The 26,343-nt window shown below is 46.1% G+C and overlaps 1 protein-coding gene across 2 annotated transcripts in view; it reads right to left on the bottom strand.

Annotated features, from left to right (window-relative positions):
• Positions 1-26,343, bottom strand: part of LOC107376560 (retinoic acid-induced protein 1) — a 69,724-nt gene that overhangs the window by 2,519 nt on the left and 40,862 nt on the right. Inside the window, exons 2-4 of one of the 2 annotated variants that reach the window (XM_015945714.3) lie at positions 4,529-11,063; positions 4,234-4,327; positions 3,197-3,246 (exon numbers count right to left, since the gene is read on the bottom strand). In XM_015945714.3, the coding sequence (XP_015801200.3) occupies positions 3,197-3,246; positions 4,234-4,327; positions 4,529-10,978 (6,594 nt within the window). In that variant the 5' untranslated portion in view covers positions 10,979-11,063. Of the gene's footprint in view, positions 1-3,184; positions 3,247-4,233; positions 4,328-4,528; positions 11,064-26,343 lie in introns of those variants that run through there. The other variant, XM_054750531.2, reaches the window with a different exon arrangement.

Genomic DNA, 26,343 nt, shown 5'->3' with positions numbered 1-26,343 from the left:
ACTCTGTTTCTCACACTGTTTCTGCTGCTCAGACGTGGGAGTTTAGGTGAGGTGAGGTGGGGCGGGGGTGGGGGGGTTTAGAGGGAAAAGCGGGAGAATGGGATAAGAGAGGATGAAGGGAGGATGAGCAAAAATGGAAAATGGAGCTCATGTAGGATATGAGAGGTGCGCAGAACGAGTGACGGAGAGCGCTGGAAGCAGCGGGGGAGCAAATGTAAGACTTAAAATAAGGGTAGCAGGAGGAAAGGAAAAAAGGAAGGAAGGGGGTGGGGAAGGAGAAATAATGAGAGGAAGAAGTGGAGAGTTATGGTGGAGAGAGCATGTGGGGTGGATAACAGGCACTGATGGTGGGTGGGGTGTTTTGATCAGTTGCCAGCTTTTCATCCCTACCAGTCTGCACAGAGGAGAGCAGGAAAGGAAGCGGGAGGGAAGGAGGGGAGGAAAATGCAGATGCTAGGGGGGTAGAATGAAGGAAGGGGGGAGATGGGTGCGACTGATGCCTCAATGCACTGCTGCTCTCTGCTGAATGTCAGCATCTCTAACTCTCTCCACCACCCCCTGCATTTGACCTTCCTCTCTGCGCTGCAATGATAATGTACTGCCACCAGATGGTGTGGGTCCCAAAGGAAACAGAAAACGTTCATACCGTATTTAGAGAAAATAGCGGTAAACCGCTGTAATTACAGAGAAGTAGGGTGGGACCAGAGGCAAAGAGGTGGTGGCGGAGGAGGAACATCAAAATGCAGCTCGAAGAGCAGGGCAGAAAGATCATAACGTATTTAAATCAGCACACAGCTACTTTAAAACATATAAACTAAGGGTTTATGCACAAAAGGGTGTAAATGGGACTAGTTAGCATTTTTACGTCAACCTTTTCACTGATGTAGTTCATTATCGCCCCTCTATAACTATGCTTCTCAGGGTTCTTGACTCCAGTAAACAGATCATCTGAAGTTTATTCTATCCTGCTAAAGATTTTTTTTCTGTCTTTCCTTGAAGGAAACTTGTTTTGTTTCTAATATCTCTTACAGCCTCTGAGCTGTTCCCCATACTCTATTTCTATTTATAACCAACTCAGCAGCACATCAATGTTTTTCAGAGCTGGATCGTTTAAACAGTACAGCTGCTGCAGCATCATTTGACGGACACCCAATCCCAACCTCATTACTGGTAATTATTTACTTATGTAAAACTGACAGTGTGTAAAGGTTTATATGATTTATTTTGAATTCAACATTGAGAAATCTTAGAGCATGGGGTTGTTATAAGAAGACAGAAATCCTCACTGTCCCCAGTCCCACGTGGACTAGCTGTTACACACATGTGGAGAAAGCTCTTGGTGATCTTTCATCATAGAAAACCCACGGTGATCACTCAAATAACTTAAAACTGACAAAAGTAATAATTTACACATTCTCACTCAAAATTAACTCATGAAAGTCAGACGATGACATTGAATTGGAGTTGAACAGAAAACTTGAAAGATAAGTTAATAAAAAACGACGGCGCTTTTACTTTCACAACATTTGGAGACAATCGGGTGATTTCTGTAGCTCTCACTGAGACGTCTGCACCTGTCCACAGGTGTTCTGGTCCACAGCTAATGAGCAAACTTCCTTCTTACTCCAGCTCCGTCTATAGATTTTCTTCAGGATCTAGATCAGAGTTCATAGAAGGCCCCTTCAGAACGATTTAGTGTTTGGTTCTGATCCACTCTTGGTGTTCCTAGATGTGTTTGGGTCATGATCCTGTTGGAGGACCCGTGACCTGAGATCAGGTTTCCTGACTCTGAGCTGAACAGATTCAGGACACCGTCGACCAGATGCAGCAGAGCAGAACAGAATCGAGCCTCCTCCAGCGTTCTTCTCTTTGATGTCTCATCTTTGTGTCTGTGACCATAGAGCTGATGGGTTTCGTCAAAAAGCTCCAGATTTGTCTCATCTGTCCAGAGGACATTCTCACACAAGCGTTGAGGTTTGTCAACGTGCACCTTGGTGAAAACCAGTTTGGTGTTCAACAGTGTTGTCCTCCTCAGCTGTCTTCCATAATGTCCCTTTTGTCCAAATCTGATGCTGGTGAACTTTGACCTTGAAGTTCACCTCTAATCTTGTTGTTCTGGAGTCTTTGGGAACATTCAGATTATCCATCTCTTCAACTTCCTCCTCTTGTGTCCTCATCCAGAGAGGTTGTCCACAGTATGTCCAGCTTTAGTCAAAGGAATGTCCAGCTGTCTGGAGACAGTCTTCCAGTCCTAAGCTTTAACATGCTGGATAATGATTCCCTAGTCTCCTGAGACAACTCTGTCCTCAGATTCCAGTGGTCCATGTTCAGTGTGGTACACACCCTGATACCAAACAGCACTGTGACTACCTTTCATCCTTTAACAGACAACTGACTGATAAGAAGATAAATGACACCTGTGATGTTGGTCACATGACACACCTTGGTTTACCATGACCTTGTGGTCCAAATGGTTTCGGTCTGGAAGTAAATCTTAAAAATGTCTCAAATAACTCTCCTTTCTTTCGTCTTAGGCCCAGTTCCCACAACAAGATTTTTGAATAGTTGGGGTGATTTTCAAACCAGATAAACAAGTTTGGACCTACCGTGTATGGTGTGTGACAACATGGCAAAAACTACACACAGCCAATTTCACACATGAACAATCTCCAGTCACAAGATACAACACGAGCAGTGGAGGAGACATTTAACAGGCAGCATGCTCGTTGGTTCTCAAAAATCAGACCAAGACAATCCAACATGTTTGAAAACTTGGATTTATGAGTGGTCTAACCAGTACTCGAACAGCACTCCTAACACACCACACACAGCAAGAAAATCTGTTGAGATTATCTTTAGAGCCATTACGATAATAGGGTGAATATTTAATTCAATTCAATTCAATTCAAGTTTATTTATATAGCGCCAAATCACGACAAGAGTCGTCTCAAGGCACTTCACATAATAAACATTCCAATTCAGGTCAGTTCATTAAGCCAATCAGGAATAATTTTTCCTATATAAGGAACCCAGCAAATTGCATCAAGTCACTGACTAGTGTCAGTGACTATACAGCAATCCTAACAGTCGGAAAGGGGAGTGGCTGATCACAAATTGCCATGTAATTCTCTCATGCCGTTAAAACAAGTTTAAATCAATTTGATTAAAAATGACAGAAAAAGTTTCATTTTCTTACCTCGTGTTTGGGACATTTGATGGAAAAGTCATCCTCGTGGAATGTGCAGCCTAAAGGCAGACAAACGAAGAAGGCAAAAAAAGTAGATAAGAGAATGGCAATGCAGATAGACAATATTAATAAATCATACACATACCATGGGATGGAAATGCACAAAGACCATGAGTGGCAAAACCCATGTAAGAGGCAAAAAGGTAAGAGTAAAAAAAAATCTAGAAAGAAGCAGGAAGAGAGGGAGTGCAAAAGTGAAGGATAGACTGAGTGGATGGGTTGCAGTGCAGATATGGCGGGTGCACTCAGCAGGATTAAAAAGGGCCTCGCTCTGCTCCCTGTGCTGGCTCCGCAGACGTGGCAGGCCTTCTAATCTTCACACTGTACCTCTCTGGCATGAGGTAAGCCATGTCACACATGTGCTGACACTTGCAATGACAACCAGGAACACACACATAAGAACTAAAGAAATATATGTAACATGACTGTAAGATGAGCATTTAAGCAAGTGTTACACACACACATTCGGTTCCCCAACAGCAGTATGGATGGATGGAGCCACAGGGGTTGTGGTCAATAATTGCATGCACACACACACACACACACACACACACACACACACACACACACACACACACACACACACACACACACACACACACACACACACACACACACACACACACACACACACACACACACACACACACTCCACTTTCAGTCTCTCCATTTTCTCCTTTCAGACTCCCACTTTCAACATCCCTATTATTCAAAGCTGCCTCCCTTCTTTTGGTTTTGCACTCCCCCAGCACTCAGATATATCGTCTCACGCTCAATAATGCTACTCCTTGATGCATTTTCCCTCTCATTTCACTATCATCCACTCACCCTCTATTTTTAGTTGTTTTTTTTTTACTCTCCTTATTCTGCCTTTAGCCAGTTCCCCTCACAACCCGGGCTAACTTTCATCTCATTCCTACTCCTTTTAACATAACTTGCTGTTTCAACTCTTGTTTCTCTCTTCCTCTCCCACCAGAGTCTCTTACCTATCTCTTTGGCGCAGACATAGTGGTATTTATAAGAGCATCCTCTCCAACAGCAGCTGAGGGACGCCCCTGCAATCTGGCACTTGTAGCAGCTCTGGGGTTCATCAGACAAATGAACATATGGAACAGGACCAATAAAGAAACCAACAAAATGACCAATGTAGGCGATAGGGAGAGAGAGAGACAGCGAGAAAGAGAACATAGGACATGTTAAACATTTGCAATAATCTGAGCAGTGTTTTCTTGTAAGAACGAAGAATAGTTTAAGACGTGCTGATGATAAAAGTTCCTGTACCATTTGGGCTGACTTGCTGGCAGCTTCCTTCAGTCCGTATAGTCTTGCAGCTACCATAACTATCCCCTTGGTCCAGATGGCACAGTTTTCATGAACCCAGTGTTCCTCGGCCTCTACTTCCATCTGTAGCCTTTGGAGCTTGCTTTCATTGCCCTCTTCATCCCTTGAGGCCTCCGTGCTGATGGTCTGGAGCTGTTTCATTCTTCTGAACCTCTCTCTTAAAGTTAATCTTCGTGGACGACCCTCTTGACACAATCGTTCTGGCCTTTCTAGCCGTCGGTAGCGCCAGTGGTGGTGCTTGCTGCTACTTGCTCCCTGAGAGGAGGCTTCTGTAGTTTCCTCCTTCTCTGAGGTTGTTGCACCTTCACTATTTGAAGAGGTGCCTGGCACTTCAGAGACACTGCTGTCGTCTCTGTTGGACTTGTCTGATTCTTCCCTGAAGGACTGTGTGTGCGGGATAGTCAAAGCTTTCCGTGGAATGCTGTCCTCGGCGTAGTAGGGTCCACACAAATCTCCCAAGTCTTTGTAATTTGCTGGTTTTCCACACAGCGAACATGCAAGACATCGGCCAATTAGGTTTGTGTTCACCATGGGCCCCAGCAGCATGGCTGCAGTGTGTGGCACGACCTTTGCTACAGTGAAAGGATTCCTCATTCTGAGAATGCCTTTTTTTCTGCGTCTCTGAAACACCACAGTGTCCTCAGGTTTGTTGACTATGGCACACCAAGAGGAAAAGTCCCTGGAGTTGTTTATCCGTACATAAGGACAAAAAGACAGTTTAGATGACTGATAGATTGGTTTGCGTCTGATTCTTTTAACAGAAATGAGCTCATTTTGTTTTTCTGTGACGGTGACTACAGGGCCCACAACGCATGTCTCTTGATTCTCATCAGTCTCCTTTTCTGTTCTTTCTCTTTCTTCTTTCTCTCTCTCCTCTTTTTGTTGCTGTTCACACCCAGCTGCCCTCACAACTGCCTCAATGACCTCAATGGCGTCTTTCATTCCAGGTTTTGGACCAGGTTTTTTGTGGACCCTCACTGGCTTGCCAAGAATGTGCTCTGTTGAGGGCTTGCTTCTTTTCTTTTTGCTTGGGTTTGCCGATGGTTTTCGACCTCTTCGAGGTTTCTGAATGAGCTCTGTACTGACAACCTGGGGGGTTTCTAGGACCTCATCCTGGATAATTGGTGGCGGTATTGTGGGCTCTGTGTTTATTACCGTTTCTTCCACTGTGTCTTGGCTTTCTGCAGTTTCATTGTTTGCCTCCTCCACTGTCTCTGTCACCTCTAAAGGGGCCTCACCTTTTCTTTTCTTCCTCCTCTGTTTAAGGTGCATTTCATGGTTGTTTTTAATAGCCCTCTGTTTGGCAAGCCTTGGTGTTGTAATTATTAGGCTATCTGCTTCCAAGGCCACTACTGAAGCATCGGTACTCTCTACCATTGCCCATCTCTTTCTTTTAGTTCTGGCACACTTGGTGGCAAGAGTCGATACAATCTCTGATGCCTGTTCTGTCTTCTCATCTGAAGCCTCAGCCTCTGAAGGTGTCTCCACTGAAGTACAAACCTTATCATGGACACAGTCCTGCTGGGTTTTGGGTTTAAACTTTTCCTGACTTGTACCATTTGCTTGTTCAACCTTCTTCTCAACCCTTTCTCCTTCCACCTCTTGTGCTGGTGCCTCTTGACTCACTTCATGTTTTTCACTTTCTTGTGATGTTTCATTTTTCACTGCCTCCCCATGATGTTCTTCTCCATCTTTAGCACATTCTCCCATCTCAGCGCCACTTATCTGGGCAGAAGTTTCTCCTTCCTTCAACACAATTTCAGACAATGCTTTAGCTGCCACATTGTCATTTGAGCTGATGTCTTGTTGTGGAGTTAGGATGTGTTTCTTTAGGCTAGGAGATGCAATCTTCTGCACCATTGCCTCGTACTTTTGGCCTCTGCCTTTCCGAGGCGGGAGAACTTTTGTTTTGGTAGGAGCTACCACATTCACCTCACTGATGGTGGAAGGTCCACTGATGTATGGAGCAGTGCCTTTGGTTATGGGTGTGACCACAGGGATTTTTTTAGGTGGCCCTCTCCTTCTTCTGGTGCCTCGGACACTTTTGTCTGTAGGGACAATCTGTTCTTGCAACGAAGGTTGAGGTGGCAATGTTTTTGGTTTGGGCTTTGGACCCCTCTTTCTCTTCACTTGTATAGTGGAAGGTTCTGGGCTAGATTTCCGCTTTACAGGAGGGAGTATCTTTACCTTTGTTTCCTTTGATTGGACCGGCAATGTGGGTGGTGAATCATCCGTTGTTTTGTCTGCATCAGGGCTAAGAGTTAGATTTTGATCCTCTGATACAACCTCCTCTACATCTGGAGACAAGTCACAGACTTTAACATCTGTTAGTGTGGGCGTTTGAATTTCCTCTCCTACGTTTTTCTCTTTCCCTTTTGACATTTTTTCTTGTGAGGGTTTCCTTGATCTCAAGACCATGTTCTTACTCTCCTTCTCCGGCACCTTTACCTCTGGGGGTGCTTCTTTTGCCTCTTGTTCTACTGGTTTTACATCCAGGCTCTTTTGGGACATTGTTGGTTTTAGGTTCTTCCGGCTCCTGCTTTGTACTTCTGTAAATTGTTGATTTGTATTTTCTTGGTTTGCTGGTTTGGCTTTACAGATTGACCCCCTAGGGCGACCTACTGAAGCTTTGATAGGAGTGGTGTCAATAGAGGATAAACCTTCTGCAGGCTTAGGACCAGGCTTTTGACCTGACTTTGCAGCTGGTTTGGGTACAGATTTCAAACCTGCTTTCGGTCCTGGCTTCCGTTTTACTATTATTTCAATTTTAGGGGGTAGTTCAGAATCATTTGGTACAGGTTTTTGTCCTGGTTTTGGAGTTAGTTTTGGACCAGGCTTTAGGTTAGGTTTAGGTCCTGGTCTTGACCCTGGTTTTGCTCTAGCCTTTGGTCCAGGTGTTGCACCTAGTTTAGACCCTGGTTTAGGCCCAGGCTTAGCACCAAGTTTTGGACCTGGTTTTCTCTTCACATTAAGGTCAGCTTTGGGTGGCATGTCAGGTGCGTTAAATGATCGAGTGCACATTCTTGATTGAAAAGCGTCTGCTGGCATTTTGGGAGTCTGACCCACAATAGACTCTTGATGAACCAAGCTAGTTTGATCTGAAATCAAAGCAGTTTTACTTGAAGGCATGCAGGTTTTTTGTGTCGTCAAATCGTCCTCCTTTTCTCCCCCTCTCTCCAAGCTTAACTGTCGCCGAATTCCCACAACTGATTGCGTTATTCTTCTTCTGCCCCTGGTGTGTTTACGTCCAAATGCCCTTGGCTGAGCAGATGGGGCCACAGGCTCTGGTTTGGCCAGTGGGGTCACGGCACTGGCACAACTGATGCCTGGTTCTACGTCCTCATCTCCTTTTTTGGGAGAAGGTGGAGTGTCGGCCCAGGATGGGGCTGAAGGGAGTATTGACTTTCCCGGTAGCTGGGGAGAATCTGGCTCCAGTACTTTAGCATCACTGTGATCAATATGATCCCTTGTTTGACCTGGAGGCGCTGCCTTGTCGTTGAGAGCAGAAAAGACTGGCGTAGCAGACTGTGACTGAGGAGCTGTGTCACCAATGGCTGACTCCCTTGCCGATGCATCTGCTGCTGTGGTTGCTGCTGCTGCATTTAGATGGCTTGGTGCCCCTGCAAAGTCACCGTCAGCACTGAGCACACAACTCTGATTCTCTGTCCTGCTGCAGAGATCTGCTGAACAATTCTCCAGGTTGTCTCTATTATTTATATGCTCTTGAGCCAATGACTGGGTTTCTTTCTCTCCCTCTACAGACTCTTCCCTTACTTCTTCAGAGACAAGTGGGTAAAGACATGCTTTTAGTTTTTTCTGTATTTTGAAATGTTCCTCTTCAACAACTTCCTCTCTTACCTCTTCCTTTCCCCCTTCTTCATTCTCCTGATCTCTACTCTCTCTTTTGTCTGAGCTGCTGTCTTCCAAGACATCAACTTGGGGGGTTGGAGAGGTGTTCTCTGAGCTCTCATCTTTCTCTGTAGAGTATTGATCCTGCTCAAGGTCCCCCCTTGAAGTAAAAGGCAATGTTTTCACAGAACTCTCAGATGCAGTTGGAGATTCTGATTTGAATGCCTCTGATTTCAATTCTTGTCCAAAGTGCTCTTTGTTGCTGGAGTCAGAGAGAGCTGCTGGGGACTGTTCAATGGAGTCTCTCGCATCTGAGTCATATTTACCTTGACCCTCTCGATATACCGTCTCATCATAGCAATAGCTTTTTTCTGTCATCTCTGTGTTTACTTTGCAGTAGACATCTGGACATTTTTCCTCATCTGACCATTTTTCTTGCTTCTCTGTAGGATTAATCATGTTTCCATCACTCGCACAGTCAAGCGCCTTTACTGTTGTCATCTCTTCTTTTTCCGCCAACTTTTCTGTCCATGCTGATTCTTCAAAATTTTCTTTGATAGACTGACTGATGTGTTGCATATCTGAAGGTGAATCTCTTTCTTGTTTCATAGGGCTTGGAATTGTGATGCATTTTGGAGACATCTCGTCAGTAAGGCTCTTCACTGGAGTCCCCATGCTATCTCCCCCTTGCCCTATTTGACATCTGGTAGGGTCAGGGGTTAGATTGTGCAGACCCGAATCCCCCGACCTTGTGGACATGTCGTCTGGAGATGCAATGGAGCAAGATGAGGCTGTGTCCAGACTTAGTTGCGTGTTGTTATGGGCCTGCGCTGGACTTCTGCCCTGGCCAAAGTAGTAGTAGCCCCTGTCCAGTGGCTCATCACTACTGCTGGAGTAGCCGCCCTCATGGAGTTCCATGGGCAGTGACTGGTGCTGTGGGGTAGAATAAGGGTCTTGGATGGGGCCCCCACCCAAATTACTACAACTATCTGGATACGGAGGACTTTTATATTCATCGCCCTTTTTAGAGGATACTCCACTTCCACCACTGCTGTTGCTCCCACCACTGCTACGCTTACTACCCTTCTTGTTGGCAACCAAGGCCTCAGAAAGCAACAGTTGCTGGACATTGTTGGAGATATTCTCCACCTGAGAGGTGAGAGCATTCAGACTCCATAAGCTGGGGTTTGACAGTAGTTTTTCTGAGAAGCGCTCCTTCAGAGTGGGTACTTGTGGTGTGGTGGTGTAGCTGTGGGGAGTTGCATGGGGAATGTTTGGTGAAGGGTGTGATCGTGGGGGCATCAACATGGTGTTGGCACTGGCTTGCTCTTGTAGTCCAGCTGAAGAGGATGATGAAGAGGAGGCTGCTCCAGGTGTCATGGGCGGCTGCCCATATTGGAATGACTCTGGATTGGTCATTAGAGGTGAAGGGGTGGAGCTATATGAAGGTGAGCGCCCTACAGAGCGTGCGGGAGAGTGACTTGAGGAAGGGCTGCATGTCTGATAATATTGTTCTGGAGATCTGACAGGCAGCTCTGAGAGACAGTAGCTCTGTTGGGGTTGGTTGAAGTGTTGGTATTTAGAGAGGGGTTCTTGTGGGTTGGTCATTGTCTGTAAAGGGGGCTGCTGCTCAAAACCTCTGGGGTTTGACTGCTGGTACCCGTAACTGTTCTGGGGCGACCTATAGGCCCCCTGCTTCAAACCGCCATGGCTACTCATCTGTCTGCCATATTGAGAATTGGGAGGCATATTGTACCCTTTATAACAATGGGGCATTGGACTGCACTTTTCCATGTATGACGAAGGGGAGGGGGAGTGCTGCGAGTAATGTAAGTGACTCTGGGGGTACATGAGAGGTGATGGGGAAGGGTTAGGAGGGTGAGGCTGGTGGTGGGGGCTTGAATAATTAGGGGTAGATGGCTGATGGCACTGGGGTTGAGAGTGCCCAAGCATGTTTGAGTCCATGAACTGGGAGGAGCTTGGTGTAGGTGCAGCACCAGCTTCCAAACGTCCCACCATTTCCTGTTCATACTGTGCCAAATGGGCTGGGTCCTCCCACTTCTGCTGGAGGTGACCCTCGCTCATATACTGGGCAGAATAATTTCCAGGGCCCATTGGATTAGAGTAGCTTCCAGGACCCTGCATGTGCTGCCCTGGGTTAGGTGGGGGTACTTTGCCTCCTCTAAAACTTTTTTTTGCTTGTGTTGCTGCTGAGCCCCCATTTCCACTGCCATTTCCTCCACCATTACCTTGGTAACTAGTGTAGGTTTGCTGGCTGTAACAGTCTTTGGGTCCTCCGATTCCTGCTCCACTGGCTGGAGGCAAATTAGCCGTGTTTGCCAATGGATGGGCCTGATAGCCTGACCTGTTGTGCCCTGGGCCTGGGCCTGGATGCGGACCAGGCCCCGGGTGAGGGTGCTGGGGGTGGGGATGGTGTGGGTGCTGCCGGTAGGTCTCCAGGCGAGATAATTCTTGGGGCTCCTGCTGATAGCAGGGCTGGTTGCTGTGGTAACCACTGCTGCGCTCACGGAAGGACTGCATCACTTACTCTGTCTGCAGCCTGAGAAAGGAGGGGGAGGTGAGGTGAGGTTAAAAGGGAGGGGGGGAGGAGGAGGGGTCAGGGGTTCTGAAGATAGGGAGACAGAAAGAAGAGGAAAGAGACAAGATATTGTGATGGTTAGTTTGAGTTTGAGTTGAAACGTTCTGCTTTCTAACAGATGAAAACTACATGTGAACCCGTTTAGTAGAGGAAACATGGGATGTGTGTATGTTGGTGTATTTGTAGCAGATTCCTGGATCTCTGGAAGGTTTGATGTGTAACTGAGTCTCAGGAGTTTACAAAGTTAAACTTCTTGTTCCCACGGAAACATCACTTACAATGCAGACATCATTTAATGTATCTTCATATGCTGCTCTTCCTCTTCCATGCTGTTCCCTCCAAGGGCAAGATGGAAGATATATCCTATGTGTCTGTGTGTGTGTGTGTGTGTGTGTGTGTGTGTGTGTGTGTGTGTGTGCCAGTTTCAGCACAATAACCCAGCTTTCAATCCACTCTGGGGACAGTGATGTGTTCCAACAGACACACAGCAGCATTCATCTCTGAACATCCCATGTGTAATAATATGTGTAACGTGTGTGTGTGTGTGTGTGTGTGTGTGTGTGTACTTGTTTTTATTGCTCTAAGTGGACACATTTGAACTTAAACATGTAACATGTAGACATTTCCGCATTGTGGGGACATTTTCTAGTCCACACATTGCTAAGCCCCCACAAAGCTTGGTTTTAGAGGTATGGTGTGAAGTAGCTGTTAGGGTTAGGAAAAGAACCCCGCTGGTTAGGGTTGGCGCATGGGTTAGGCATAGTAACTTCACAAAAATGAATGGAAGTCAATGAAGAGTCCTCACATGTATACCAACATGTATGTGTGTGTGTGTGTGTGCTTCTGTGCATGTATTCATTTTTTGTGTTCATGCCTAAGTCTGTGTTTGGATCAATTTGTGTTATACAGTGCATGTTTTCAGTGTCCAGCAATCACTTAAACACTGCGCACACACACACACGCGCATGCACGCACGCACGCACGCACACACACACACACACACACACACACACACACACACACACTGACAAATAGACACGCAGATTTCCACAGAGACGCCCCACCTGCCCTTTCTACCCCTCCATCTGCCCTGCCTCCAGTTCAGCCTCAACCTGCAGGGATATTTGTGTGTGTTGGGATTCTTATTTACTCCAAGTAAGGCGACACAAAATGGGATTCTCCCATTTTGCTGAGCACAGCAGGCTGAACACATCAAAACACACTTTATTCCTAATCCAGTGCTTTGAGATTAAACATCCTTTTGAATGTGCATGTGTGTCTCTGTCACATATGTCCCCTTTTTTACTCTGGGTACCAATAATTCCCCTTTTTGCTGATTGTATCCTGCAAATATTCGAAGGACCCCTTCTACAAAATCAATTTACCCTCCCTCCTTCCCATATTTCCCCTCTAATTCAAACACACACACACGTGTGTGTGTGTGAGCATCTACATTCCAATCACGTCTCCTTCCCACCTCCCCCTTCCAACGTTATCTTCTTCACAGAGACTGGGCACCGTGGAGTCGGCCGATTGCCGTGTTTGTGGATGCGCTCCGTCTCGGCTACGGCGAGGAGCAGAAGATGAAGTATACATGCTGAGATCACCAAATCTTCCGTTTATTTGTCTGTCTATTCCTCCGTCTGGTTCTTGGGGCTCACACTGATTCACCACTGCCAGATATCAGAGTAGGAGAAGCTCACTCACATTCAGCAAGACGCCCACATGTTCATTGTTGTTTTGCAGTATAATGCCCCAATTCCTCCCCCATTTAATTCTTTTCCTTCTTTCAATTCTTTTAGTGGCATTTTTCACCACAACATTATCCGCAAAAGGAAAGACCATTCTCCTCTTCGCTCCACCATACCTCCCTTGTTTTTTCCCTCACTCGCTCTGATAGAGAGAACGCCAACGAGAGGGGAAGACAACGAGGGGGTCTAACGGGAGGAGGGAGGGGGAGAGATGGACTGCGAGGAGGATGCAACAGCAGGGAAGGAGTGATAGAATGATAAGTTTGATGAGGAGGATGGGGGGTGTGTGTGGAGAGGACATGGGAGGATAAATGATTTACTGAGTGGGCTTTACAGCTCAGGCTCCTGGGAAATATGAGCAGCAGCAAATGCTGCTCACACATTAACATGCTCTTTACATGCACATGGGCCGATGCATGCAACATCAGAGATAGTGTGTGAGCTTTCAAGGTGGCAGGGTAGTTAATTAGTAAAATGCTCCAGCTCTACAGGCGCGCTGCTAAATGAGTGATTGATTACAGCGGCCGCATCCACTTCTCTTCCAAACGTCTGCCTTTGAATGTTTCTGAGCTTCATCATTCCCAGGTGCAGCATCCAGAGCGTCAAATCTGTTTTCTAGTAAAAGATTGCCAAGAAGGATAGAGAGAATGAAAAGGGTGAGAAAGAAAGGGTGAGAGAGAGAGAGGGGGACAGACAGAAGGGTGAATTTGATTGTTCCGCTGGATGATTCATAATACGCAGAGCTGCGACTGGTTCCAGTCCCCCTTTCATTCTGTTTTATCCTCTCTTTCTCTCTTTCATCACATCATCTTCAGAGGCAGCTTGAGATGGGATTTATCACTTTTCTCAAGACACACACACACACACACACACACACACACACACACACACACACACACACACACACACACACACACACACACACACACACACACACACACACACACACACACACACACACACACACACACACACACACACACACACACACACACACACACACACACACACACACACACACACACACACACACACACACACACACACACACACACACACCCGTGTCTAACACATCTGCCCTGAACACTCTGCTTACAGCGTGCTCCAAAATAACACAGCGACCCGCCCTGTCGCTGCTCCCCAATCAGCTCTCTGCAATCCCTTCCCTAATTACCCACACTTCAACACGACACAGACAGCATCCCGATGCCTCCAACTGTCACGCTCCTCTTTTCAGACTTCCTGCCTGCGTGCTTGCCTCTTTGTGCCCTTTTACTTGATAACCTGAGGCTTTGCCCGACGGATGGACTGACGGAGTAACGAGTGGATGGACAGACAGCTCCCCTTCTCCCTCCTCCTCTTTCTGCAGCTTCTGGCCAGGCTGCGTGGGTGGCTTCCTACCCAGGAGAGAGGCTCAGGAGATTGAGGAAGCCAATATCTGCTCCGACATTTGTCAGTGTCCCGTTGTCATGACACCCAGCTGGAGGTTATGGGGGGTCACTGGCAGCCAGTCACGTAGATTAGGAGATAGCACGAAGAGGAGTGATTGGATGAAACTCATCTAAAGGGATTATAAAATGAGGGTAGTTTGTAGAAGGAAATCATAAGACGAAAGGAAATTATTTCAGGTGATGATCTGGAAAATCTAAAAACTCTAAATCCTCTGAGTTGTGATCTATTCACAGCAAAATATCTTGTCTCGGTTGCCTGTAAGGCTCTACTCTGAGCTTTGAGACTGGAATAAAACCAATCAGTGAGGAAAACCAGCCCGGCCAATTTTTAGTCCTCTGATGATGTGAGGTGTGTGTGTGTGTGTTTGTGTGCAACATCATGTCGTCTCGTCTCATCTCTGGGGTTTAGGGATGACTCATCCACAGACGCGGCTGGCTTTTCCATCACAGATGACACTCCCTACAGACACACACACACACATAAGCGCACATGCACGCACACACACGCACGCACACACAGACGTTACTTAAGCCCAACAGACCAGTTGAAGAGGAGAGAGACCTTTTGTCTGCAGACAGACAGGAAGGCAGACTGCTGCAGCTTCAGCAGGAAAGAACAAATAAAGGTCAGAGACAGAGAGGCAGATGTGTCCATTTTGACAGCTCGTAAAGCAGGATGTGGAGGCAATTCTGACCCGCTGTGCTGTAAAACAGCATTACCTCTCTGTTTATTAGATAAAAAAAGAGTAAAAAGTGGAGTTTTTTAGGAGTTCTGGGCTAGATTTTGTGTAGAACGTAGCTGGAATACATTTCCAATCTTTGGACTGGTTTGACTGACATTTTCCTGTGAAGTCCACGGACCTTCCGGAGAGATGAAACTTCGCAGTGGGACACGCTTCTTGTCAAAAAACAAAACAAAACAATGACAAAGTTTCCATGGTAACTGCACGAAAGAGGAATCAGGAAATTAACTATAAAGAATCAAGTGAATGTAACAGGATGAACTATCATTACGTGCAGCCTTTTAACGTTTTTTAGCAGCTTGACCACGCGTTCCTCGTTTCCACAAGCACCCAAGGGTTTTCCCTTTCCAGTAAAATCACACATCCACGAGCACATCTGGGCACTTTGGTGGAGCACAGCTGGTAGACCACCACTCTATCATGGAGCTGTCAATGTGAACATGTGTGTCACACAGGAAGACTGATGAAACACGCCATAAACACGCTCATCTATACTCAAGAAACATGATGAAAAATTGAAAATTTTTCTTCTCAAGGTGGAGATTTGTATTTATGTTATGTAAAATCAGAGCGATCGGGTCAGAAATACTGAACTGTGAAAAAGTCTTTTTGCATTTTTTTTGTCACTTCAGATCAAAACAGAAATTTCGGTGTCATAGAAATATTAAAATAAAAAAGAAATAAATGCTAAATGTAGTTTTCTAATGATTACCAAGAAATGAAAGCTTTAACCAACCAGGCTTGTGTGCCAAAGTAAACACATTTATGTCTTTAATGCAAGTAGGAACCTTTTAAAAACCACAACGTGAACATCAAAAGGACAGAGGGCCCTATTACCGACGCTGCATAATGATTTTTACAGGTGAACCAATCAGAGGAGACCGGGCTTTTCATAATAAAATGACGTTTTAACTATTGAAAATAAAAGCCTGTAAGCAATTCAGCCTCAGCCTCCTATACGTTTTGGACAGAAGTCTTACTACTTAAGTAAAAATCAGATAACTGTTGTTTTTGTGATGAATGTGGAAGACTGACTGCGTACCTACTATAGCAGCATTTATAGATGTGGATTATTGTTTATGTTGGAGAAAAGATAAAAATCTCTTTAGTTCTTGACAGCTCAGGAGCACATCAGCAACACGGCATCAGTATGCTGCTTCGTTTTTTGTTGTTTTGCACATGAATCCGTTCTAAACCCCAGGAGAAAAGCGCTTCAGCCTGGTGCTGTACAACTGGCCAGATGAGCATGTAGGTTGTAAAAGGACAAACTCTGTTCACCCATTTCTTTGTGTGCCCTTTTTCTTGTCTTTTCACAGCCTTCTCTAGCCTTGACCCAAAACCATTCTGCCCTCCCTCCACACAAACGTCATTTATCTCTTTTTTCCAATCCATCTTTCATTTCTGTCTCTCGCTCCGTCTTTCAGCGCGGTCACCTCCAGCCGGCAGCTGCCGAGCCACTCTGCCCTTTGGAGGACTAAACCTGGCTTTGTTGACATGGTAACGAAGTGATGAGACGGGCTGGGCATGGAGAAGCTGTGAACGGGGACGAGCACACACACACACACACACACACACACACACACACACACACACACACACACACACACACACACACACACACACACACACACACACACACACACACACACACACACACACATTGCGATTAGTGGCTTTGATTTTCCACTAAAGGTTTCTGTGGGTACGTGTGACAGGAATCAGGAGAAAGAAAACTGATTTCTCACTCCGTGCTGTGCCCTTGTGCTTGTGTGTTTCAGTGTGTGTGTGTGTGTGTGTGAGTGTGTGTGTGTGTGTGTGTAGCCATATAATGACAAACTCAGATCAATTCAGCTTGTGAGTGTGTTTTCTAATATATGCTCATGTGTACAAGCATGTTCGTTTGTGTTCATCGGAGCAGGCTTGATGGGAGTTTTAATGATCAAGTATGATGATGATGGTGTGTGTGTGTGTGTGTGTGTGTGTGTGTGTGTGTGTGTGTGTGTGTGTGTGTGTGAAACGGACGGCATCATTGGACTGAAACATCTGGGCATGCACAAAGAGAAACGAAAATATCAAGGTGTTCCATGTACTCATGATAACATCACGTGTGTCCACACACACACACACACACACACACACACACACACACACACAGACACACACACACACACACACACACACACACACACGCACGCACGCACGCACGCACGCACGCACACACACACACACACACGCACGCACGCACGCACGCACACACACACACAAGGGAGTTGGGGTCTTGTAAAGTGGGCTGCAGAGCTACTTGGTATTCCTCTAGAATCTTCTAGTAAAGGAGACTTTGCAGAGGAAAGAGAAGAGGCAGGAGGAAGATTAGATCAGAAGACAAATCAAAGCAATCAGAGTTAAAAGCGTCGGGTAACTTCTCGCCTACAAACTCTTTTAGAAGCAAAGGTTTGGATGCTTTTAAGGTGGTATTGTGAAAAGGTTATAAAAATTGGTATCTAATTAAAGGTGGCAAGCTGAAAGACCTCATTTGGAAGAAGCGGATCAGCCTTGACAGAGATGAAAATCTCATGGCTCGTCCAAATGATGCTAAATCCATGCTAAAATCAAAACATAATTCATTCAAATGCCACATTAAAAGATTTATTTGGTATATTTTATTAATTCTTTGGTGATTGACAATCACTAAAGCAGCAGCAGCAAGCCAGAAGCAGACCTCCTTCTACGGGCTGGGCTGTTTCTGACAGGAATATGATCTAATCCCTGCCACAACAAGTTAATGGTGTCTTCTGAATCAGACAGCAGACACTTAAACATGAGCAGTGATGTGAAGTGATGAGAAATATCTGAGACTCTAGTAGCTTTAAAACAACAGAAGTCCACTTATGCCTTGATCTTGCTTAGCCTGGCAAGTTATCCTATGTAGTCTGGCCATAGTCCATAGACGGAACTCGGTCATGGGCCAGAATCTATGGTTCTGTTTCAAACTGTATCCACATGCTATTGGACAACCTTAGGACCAATCAGAGCAAAGAATAATGTGACGTGTCCATTCCTATGCAAGTCAGTCAACGGGGTTGTCCACCATATGCCACCATCTATCTGCTCATGTTTAAAAGCCCAAGTCTAATTTGTGCAAAGTTGATGCCAAAGCCTCCAAAGAGCGAGCGCCATTCCTGAGCTGACGCCATCATCGTTGTCTTGCTGTCACAACTTCTGCTGTGCTAAGCCTGCCCAATGTCTCTCAACAGACAGAGTACTGTGACTGGCCCAGTCTAAACTTACCTAAGCCAATGGCAGACCTGTGGAGGCTACAGTGGAGTATGGCTAATCTGAACTGCAGAGCAAATTCTTTTGGTACTGCTCTGATTGGTCTAGATTAGAGCCCTGCACGGGCCTAAAATCTGAGCTCGTGTCCGGCCCAGTCCAAGGGGATGGAGCTCCAGCCCGACCCGGTCCGAAAAGGTTTTCAGGATTCTCTGGCCCGACCCGAGCCCGAGCCCGACTTTTTTTTAACCAACTAAATGAAAACAAAGTGCGCCCATCCTGACCAATGTGTTAAAAGACGTGCAGGATCAATTTGTTTTCCCTCATTTACCGTCACGGAGATAACGGCGCAGGCTCTGGTGGTAATCAAGTTCAATTTAATCTCTCTCCAACAATTTTCACAAGAAAACAAAACAGTCAAAAGCAGGGCTTGTTTTGACCGGATAGTTCCCGTATTTGACCGTTTATTTTGACGGAGAAAGAATAGAAAGAATTACCCCGACGCATGCAGACGAACTGACATTTTATTCCACGCACATCGCAGATGTAGCTAAATCACTCAAGAAAAGATTCCCATCTGAACATCTGAGCTGGACACTGCTCAGCGCAGCTCGCTGTCAGCGCATATGTGCACAGCGAGCTGAAGTTGTGGAGATTGGCTTGGAGCGCATCGCAGAACCAGAGCGCATGCGGGAAGATTCCTCCCACTGAAGCGTGTGTTGTCCAAACCCGGTCTCTCGGAGAGACTTGTCACTTAGAAAATGTTCCCTGATTATGAAACTTTGGCTGAATAGTGCTTGTTCCTGTCCCCAATGTGGCGACACATCCAGGAGCCGTCTGAGGAGAAGCCCAGAATCTCACATCCTCTTCAGCTCAGAAAGCGCATATGATTACGCACAAGCGTGACACGTCAACTCGGTCTCACAGTAAGACCGGGTTGGGCCTGTTCAGGTTTAAGCAGACAATCTTTACATAGAATTGACTTACAGATATAAAATTAATTCAGTAAAATATAAAGTATTTTATTTAAATATCATTATTTTACAAGCACAGAGAGCCGCATCAGATGGATGGAAGAGCCGCGGGTTGCTGACCCTGGTATAGCCTATAAAATGACATGTTGAGGATGCAAACTCAATACATCTCTTTTATTGTGAGGTAATAACTTCTCCAAGTTTTGCGGTTGCGGGCGGGAGTAGACATGCACGCTGCGGGTGCGGGCGGTAATGGTCAGAAATTCAGCGGGAGCGAGCAGGAGCGGGATGAAGAAAACAGTCCCGCGCAGGGCTCTACTGCTGCATTTAAGTGTTTCAAATTTTTAAATGAATTCGATTAAAAATAAAGGCACCCGGCCCGTGTCCGAGGTAATTACACAGTCGTTGGCCCGAAGCCTGGCCCTCGGGCCGTCGGGCCGACCCGACCCGACCCGAGGGCCTAGGGCTTCAGTGCAGGGCTCTAGTCTAGATTTCTAGGCTAGCTCTGTGTTGCTGTTAGCTCAAATTAATTGATTATCTTAAATAGCGTTAGGTTCATCATTAGTTTTTATAACAAAAACTCCAGCAATATTAGCATTAGGATAATCCTCACATATAACTATAACATTATCACACAGAAAGGTGAATGAAATGACTTATTTACAACAGGTAAGATATTATCTGTTCATATTTGACTTGTTAAAACATGTAGAGTTGGTGTATTCTTTCAGGTGGCCCATTTCTGCGCATGCACACACACACACACACACACACACACACACACACACACACACACACACACACACACGCACACGCATGCACACACACATACATATGCACACACACACACACACACACACACACACACACACACACACACACACACACACACACACACACACACACACACACACACACGCACACGCATGCACACACACATACATATGCACACACACAAATATATATTCACATGCACTCACGTCTGCATGCGCACACGCACACACACACACGCACACACACACACACACACACACACACACACACACACACACACACACACACACACACACACACACACACACACCTGTCTTGTCCAGGTAATGAGATGCAGTGTGGTATTACGGCAGAGGGAGCTGAGTCGGGGCAGGTCTGGTGTGACATCCCAGCTGGGGGTTCATGGCGTGATCCACTCCCCTGTATTTCCATCCCTCAAGTCATTTACACGTAACCACAATCACACATGTGCAAATGTTCCTAAATTCACTCACTCACACACTGATCTGCACCTGCTCCCTCTCAACGCCATACTTCAGTGGTGTTTCAGATGCTGTGTCACTCCTTCCGTCTTTCTCACACACAAATACACTAAAAGACAAATCCAATCCCTTCCCTTCAGATTCTTACTTCTTTACTCTTTCTCCTTTAGGTTGTCCTACCACTGTGCTCTGATCTGTCTCCTGCCCTTAAATCACTGTGCAGCTGCTGTGTGTCTGCTCATTCATGTGACCTTGTCTTGGATTGGATGAGGGTATGGCTGGCAGATTGAACTCACGCTGGTGGTGATGGGTGTCCTGAAGGTTACCTTTGCACCTTTTGTGTTTGTAGAATGAGTGTCTTTAGTGAGCTTAGGCCTCTGCTTCATAAAAATTCAGAGGAAAACACACAATTGGGCATTTTCACGATGAACCTGAAATGGGAACCAAAAACTGATTACTGATTGGCTTACAGATAATACATGTCTGATGTCTTAACCAACAGTAACTTAAAGAGCAGAAATCAAAAGTTGCTTTGTAACCAGCTGTTTGTTGGTGTTTGTTCATGCATGTGTTTAGATTATGGTGCAGCCATTTTCCGCTCAAACTCCAAAAACTGACCAAATATTGCGGAGTTTTACTGCTGATTGATGCTTTTAGACACTTTGTGCCACAGATATATAAGGATACATATATATATATATATATATATATATATATATATATATATATATATATGTATATACTAATGTGCAATAAACCATATTCACACGCTCACGGACACATTTAAGTTCAGTTTCTTGCCCAAGAACATGTTGACATGTGATGGGGTTGAACTTTCCGACTCCCAGTTGGCAGTTAAAGCTGCCCAGTAAAACTGTCCATCGTGCCATGATCCACTGGTGCCGACAGTCAGTATATACAGGCCTCTATCGGATAGCCATGCTTTTGTTTTGTGCACCAGTCATTGTAGAAACACAGATGCATTGTGGGAGCAGATAAAAAAGCTAAATCACGGTTCTAAGAGGCCCAATGAAATAAATAACCAAACAGCAGCATCTCTGCTTGCACCCTCCAAAATGAACACAATCATTGTTTTATAGATTGTGTGTGCCCGTATCTGCAGCTCCTATATTCCCAAAATTAAACCTTTATGGCATGGCCTCCTCTTTATGGCTGGCTAATGTCACAACTGGGGAATACTTGGTTTTATTTGAAGCCTCAGAAAGACTGGTGGTAAACCAGGACAAGTCACTGAAACAGAGGGGGTGGTGGAGATCTAAAAGGACACGACCGTGTGAAGGAGGTACCCAACAGGAGAGGAAGAGATTACTGAGGCACTAGAGGCCAAATATAGAGGAGAGGAAAGGAGCAAATAGGAGGGATTGGGAAGAAATAGAAGACCAGCGGGGGGATAGGTGAGAAACAGAACAGTGATGGAAAGGGGGAAAGGGAAATATGATATGAGAGACAGCGAGGGTGGGGGGGTGGGGGGGGTGTGAACAGCAGGAGATAAGTGGCAAGATATGAAGCTGGGTGCAGAGAGTGGAAGGGAGCCAACGAAGGGCAAAAGTGACGGAGCGTTGCTGTGAGATCAAGGGAGGTGGGGGCGAAAAAGATGCAGAACCGGGAGAAGGAGAAGACGAGGAGAGGAGGGGGCCAGGAGATGTGAGATTGAGGGCAGGGAGACAAGGGAGAAAAAGTGTGGAAGGGTTAGGGGGAGCCAGATTGAAGCTGCAAGATCAAGGCAGATGTGGGGGAGGACGGGAGGGAGGAGACAGGGAGGAGGGGGAGGGTGCAGCATCCCAGGGAATGGAGAGATGCAGGGAGGAGAGGAGAAACGGAGATCGTTATCGCTGGGCCGTGTTGCCTATTGATTTGCGTCAGTGTCTCGAGCTGGTGAAATAACGGCGCTGCTGAGGTGCAGGCTCCGCCGTCATTAGCAAAAACACAGCTCCTCTAACACACCTGGGTGTGCAGCGCCAATCTGTGTTAGCGTACGCGTGTGTGACCATATGGCACATTTGATGTCCTCCTGATTGAGACCAAGAACAGAGGAGAACAACGCACAGAGGGGGCGTGGGGGTTTGGGGGGAGACAGATGACAAAGTTTGAGCACTTTGTTGGAGCGGAAACAGATTGAGAGAAGCAGATTGAGGGAGAGACGGGCAGATTGTGGCAGAATGAGTGATGGACATGGACAGATGCCGGAGAAAGGGAAGCAATCAGGCCATGATGTTTCAGGTGACAAGGCTTTCACTTTAGGTGACACATCTATCGGTCATTTCTCACACCGAGATGAAGAAAGACAAAGTAAGATCCCTGTCCTCCTCCCATCTTTCCTCTCCCTTCCTTCTCCGTTTTTCTCCCGCATGTGGCACAGTGTGATGGTGGCAGCAGAGGTGATATGTGTGTGCGGAAGTGTGCGCCTCACCAGGAACTGGGAAAGTGTGAATATGACTGTGGAACTCTGCCAACCGAGCAAAGGGAGCGGAAGAGAGGAAGAAGAGTGAGAGAGAGAGAGAGAGAGAGAGAGAGAGAGAGAGAGAGAGAGAGAGAGATGATGAGGAAGAGATAAAAAGGTGGAGGGGAGGGGGGCTCATCCTTTGTTTTCAGCTGATGAAAAAAGAAATCAGATCCTACTCTGATGAGCCACACACACACACACACACACACACACACACACACACGCACACACACACACACACACACACACACACACACACACACACACACACACACACACACACACACACACACACACACACACACACACACACACACACACACACACACACACACACACACACGGCTGCCTTTTCACTCAAGAAAGACCCAAATGACTCCCCGCTCACTAATTAAACTTTAATCTCCGATAGCGCACAAATTACCTGCCACGCAACTGAGCGCTGAATCGGAGCGAGGGATGGACGGAGGAGAGGAGGTGGAGTGAAGGTCACACTACCTGTAGGAGGAAGTAAAATCTCTTCCTCCGCTTCTGTCTCGTCTGTCACCGAGTGTGTCTGTGTATGTTCGGATTTTAGACGTGGGAATTCACTCCCCTGAGCTGCTCGGTGCTGTATCACACACCTGAGCGTTATCACACACACACACACACACACACACACACACACACACACACACACACACACACACACACACACACACACACACACACACACACACACTCACACACACTCACCGCCATTTTGTGCCACACATCAGAGGGCAGTACATCCGTGTGTGCGTGAAGGTGTGTGTGTCACATGGTTAATCACAAAGAACTAATGATAATGGCTACCATTTTCCAACCAGCCTCTTTTCCAGGCTGGCACACATGTTTGTGTGTGTGTGTGTGTGTGTGTGTGTGTGTGTGTGTGTGTGTGTGTGTGTGTGTGTGTGTGTGTGTGTGTGTAGATGAAACCCTGGCAAGCAAAGCTACTGACATGGAACCCTGAAACACTTCTCTGCCACATTAGCGGCTGTACACTTCATATAATGCCACCATCAGCAGAGATGAAGGCGATTTGGACAAAAGTTCACGGGAAATAAAAGCTCTCAGCTGATGGGCGGTGCATGTAAGGCTTCAAAATTAGTTTTTAGAAGTCCTTCTGAATTCCTGACAGCATTTATGCTCATGTGTGGTCAAAACTGAGAGAAATTTCTCAGATTGACTAAATTCCACCGTTCTATGCAGCCCAAACCTCCAGAAGGAAGAGAGCATGTTTTAAACATTTAAACCTGTAAAAAAAATGCTGAGGAAAAACACATTGCTTCCTCAGGCTATATCGTATTTCACTTTGCTTTATTGACATTTTTTAAGCAGAAACTTACATGTTATGTTTATTTGTTGTTATTATGAATGTCGGTGAAGGATCTAGAGGAAGAATGATCTCTCGTTGCCTGACAGGAATGCATTTTTCAGGTTTTTTGTGTGCGTTTGACTCGTGTACTTCCTGTTGAGTCTCTTCCAGCATCTGAAATATCATGATGCTGTCTTTACTTGTATGTTTGTGTGTTTGTTTCACGAGCCACTAGGGGAATTTTAATAACGTCTTTAGAGAGCAATCATTGGAAATGCAAGCTGGTTCACTTTTGGAGTCAGCCTGACTCCTAATTCACTGGAAGCATCAGCGGTGCAGAACAGTTTACTCGCGAGCTTTGCTGCATGGCTCCAAGCCTAACTTATACTTCTCCGTCTGCGTCAGGACGAATGCACGCAACGCCATTATCGACGGACGGATGCTTGGAAAAAGAACCAGCAAGATCATGAGGCTTGCAAGGACGGACGGAGTCGAGTTCTCTTTTCTACACATCCGTCCGTCAAGACAGAGAACGCAAGCTTGTGATTGGTCAGGACGCCGCTGTCGTCATTGCGCCCTCAAAAACACAAAGAGGGTATCTAGTGGCAGACAGGGAGCAGCTTGAAGAATAACTTGTGGTAAAACTCTACAAATATGAACACTTGATTCCCCGTGACTGGAGGAGTGAAAAGATACGCAGCAAGTGTTTTATTCATGGACGTAAATGAACGTGGCTTTAGAGGTGGCGAGAGCACGAAGAGATGGTGGAGGATGAGGGACAAATTTGTACGTGTTAAAAATGAACTGAAATACAAAAAACACAATGTAAACACACTATCTTGGATCGGATACATGACAGGACACCACAGAACAGCACTACGCCCTCTGTTGTCCTGGCAGGAAATTGCTTTGCAACACTCCCCAGGAGACGGAGAAGTACTAGGGTAAACTGTCTCCATCCGTGTGTGTCTCTCCCTCGTGGAGCTGACGGAGGAGTATAAATTAGGTTTTACACACCGGGAGAGTCTCCGCTGCGGAGCGGCTTCCCTGGTAGGATGCGGATCTCAAAAGTAGAACCCAATCCTCCCTGTTGGTGAGCAAAATGTGCGACAAACCACTAAACAAATTTTAACACAACAGATGAAATGTTGATGTCAGACCAATGTAAGATGACTGACCTTAGAAAACACAAGAATCAGTGTGATTCAGTCCATTACATCAACAGCATTCATTCAAATATTGATGCAACGTTTTTTGGAATCTCCCCAATTCTTTTGTTAGCAAAAACATCCAATGAAAATCCCAGTAGTGATCGATGTGAGACTGGAACTAAATCATATTTCAACGTAAAATCTACTTTAAAGCCACCCCTATGATATTTTCTGAACAATTATTATTATTTTTTCTATATTTGCAATTGGCCCTTCAGGAGTTTTCTTGTAATTCACTCAGCAGATGAAGGAAGTCACCAATTTCAGCCTTCGTTTTGCTCTGCAGCTGCCTAGATGCTGCTTTAATATTACATAATAGAGTAAGTGCTGCAGTGCCGAAGCACAATCTGGGAACAGAACATATTTTGTCTATATTACAATAAAAACGAGTGCACATATTTTCAGTCTGGATTTAGAAAATGAAAAGCTCTAAACTCTATCGCCGTCCGTCATCTGTGCAGCTGAGTCACAGACCTGAACAAAAGGCAAAGCTACTCCATCATCCGGCCCATTTCATGCCAGCTGTCCATGCAACACACTTCCTCTATCGCCCACAGTTGGTGCTGGAGTTTGCAGAAGGGACACTCAAGGATTTGCCCGTCATGCAACTGTGGTGGAGTGTGCTTTGGTGTGCGGGTAGGTGCGTCTGCCCTGCCTTTTGGTGCGTTGCCCGCCTGCCATGCGTGACTAGACATAGTCAGGTGTTCTGGGAGGGGTGTTGGCACAGCAGCACACCCATATGCTTGTGACTGAGTGGCGGGCACGAGGAGGGCATAGCACGCAGGGGGGAAGGGCACTGTGCCTGTGGTGCATGACTTCATCCCTCCTGCTGGAAGAGAGACGTGAATCTG

Source organism: Nothobranchius furzeri, chromosome 12, assembly GCF_043380555.1.
Source record: "Nothobranchius furzeri strain GRZ-AD chromosome 12, NfurGRZ-RIMD1, whole genome shotgun sequence".
NCBI classification, from domain to species: Eukaryota; Metazoa; Chordata; class Actinopteri; order Cyprinodontiformes; family Nothobranchiidae; genus Nothobranchius; species Nothobranchius furzeri.
Note: the sequence above shows the minus strand (reverse complement) of the source record. Positions and strands in the feature narration are given on the sequence as shown.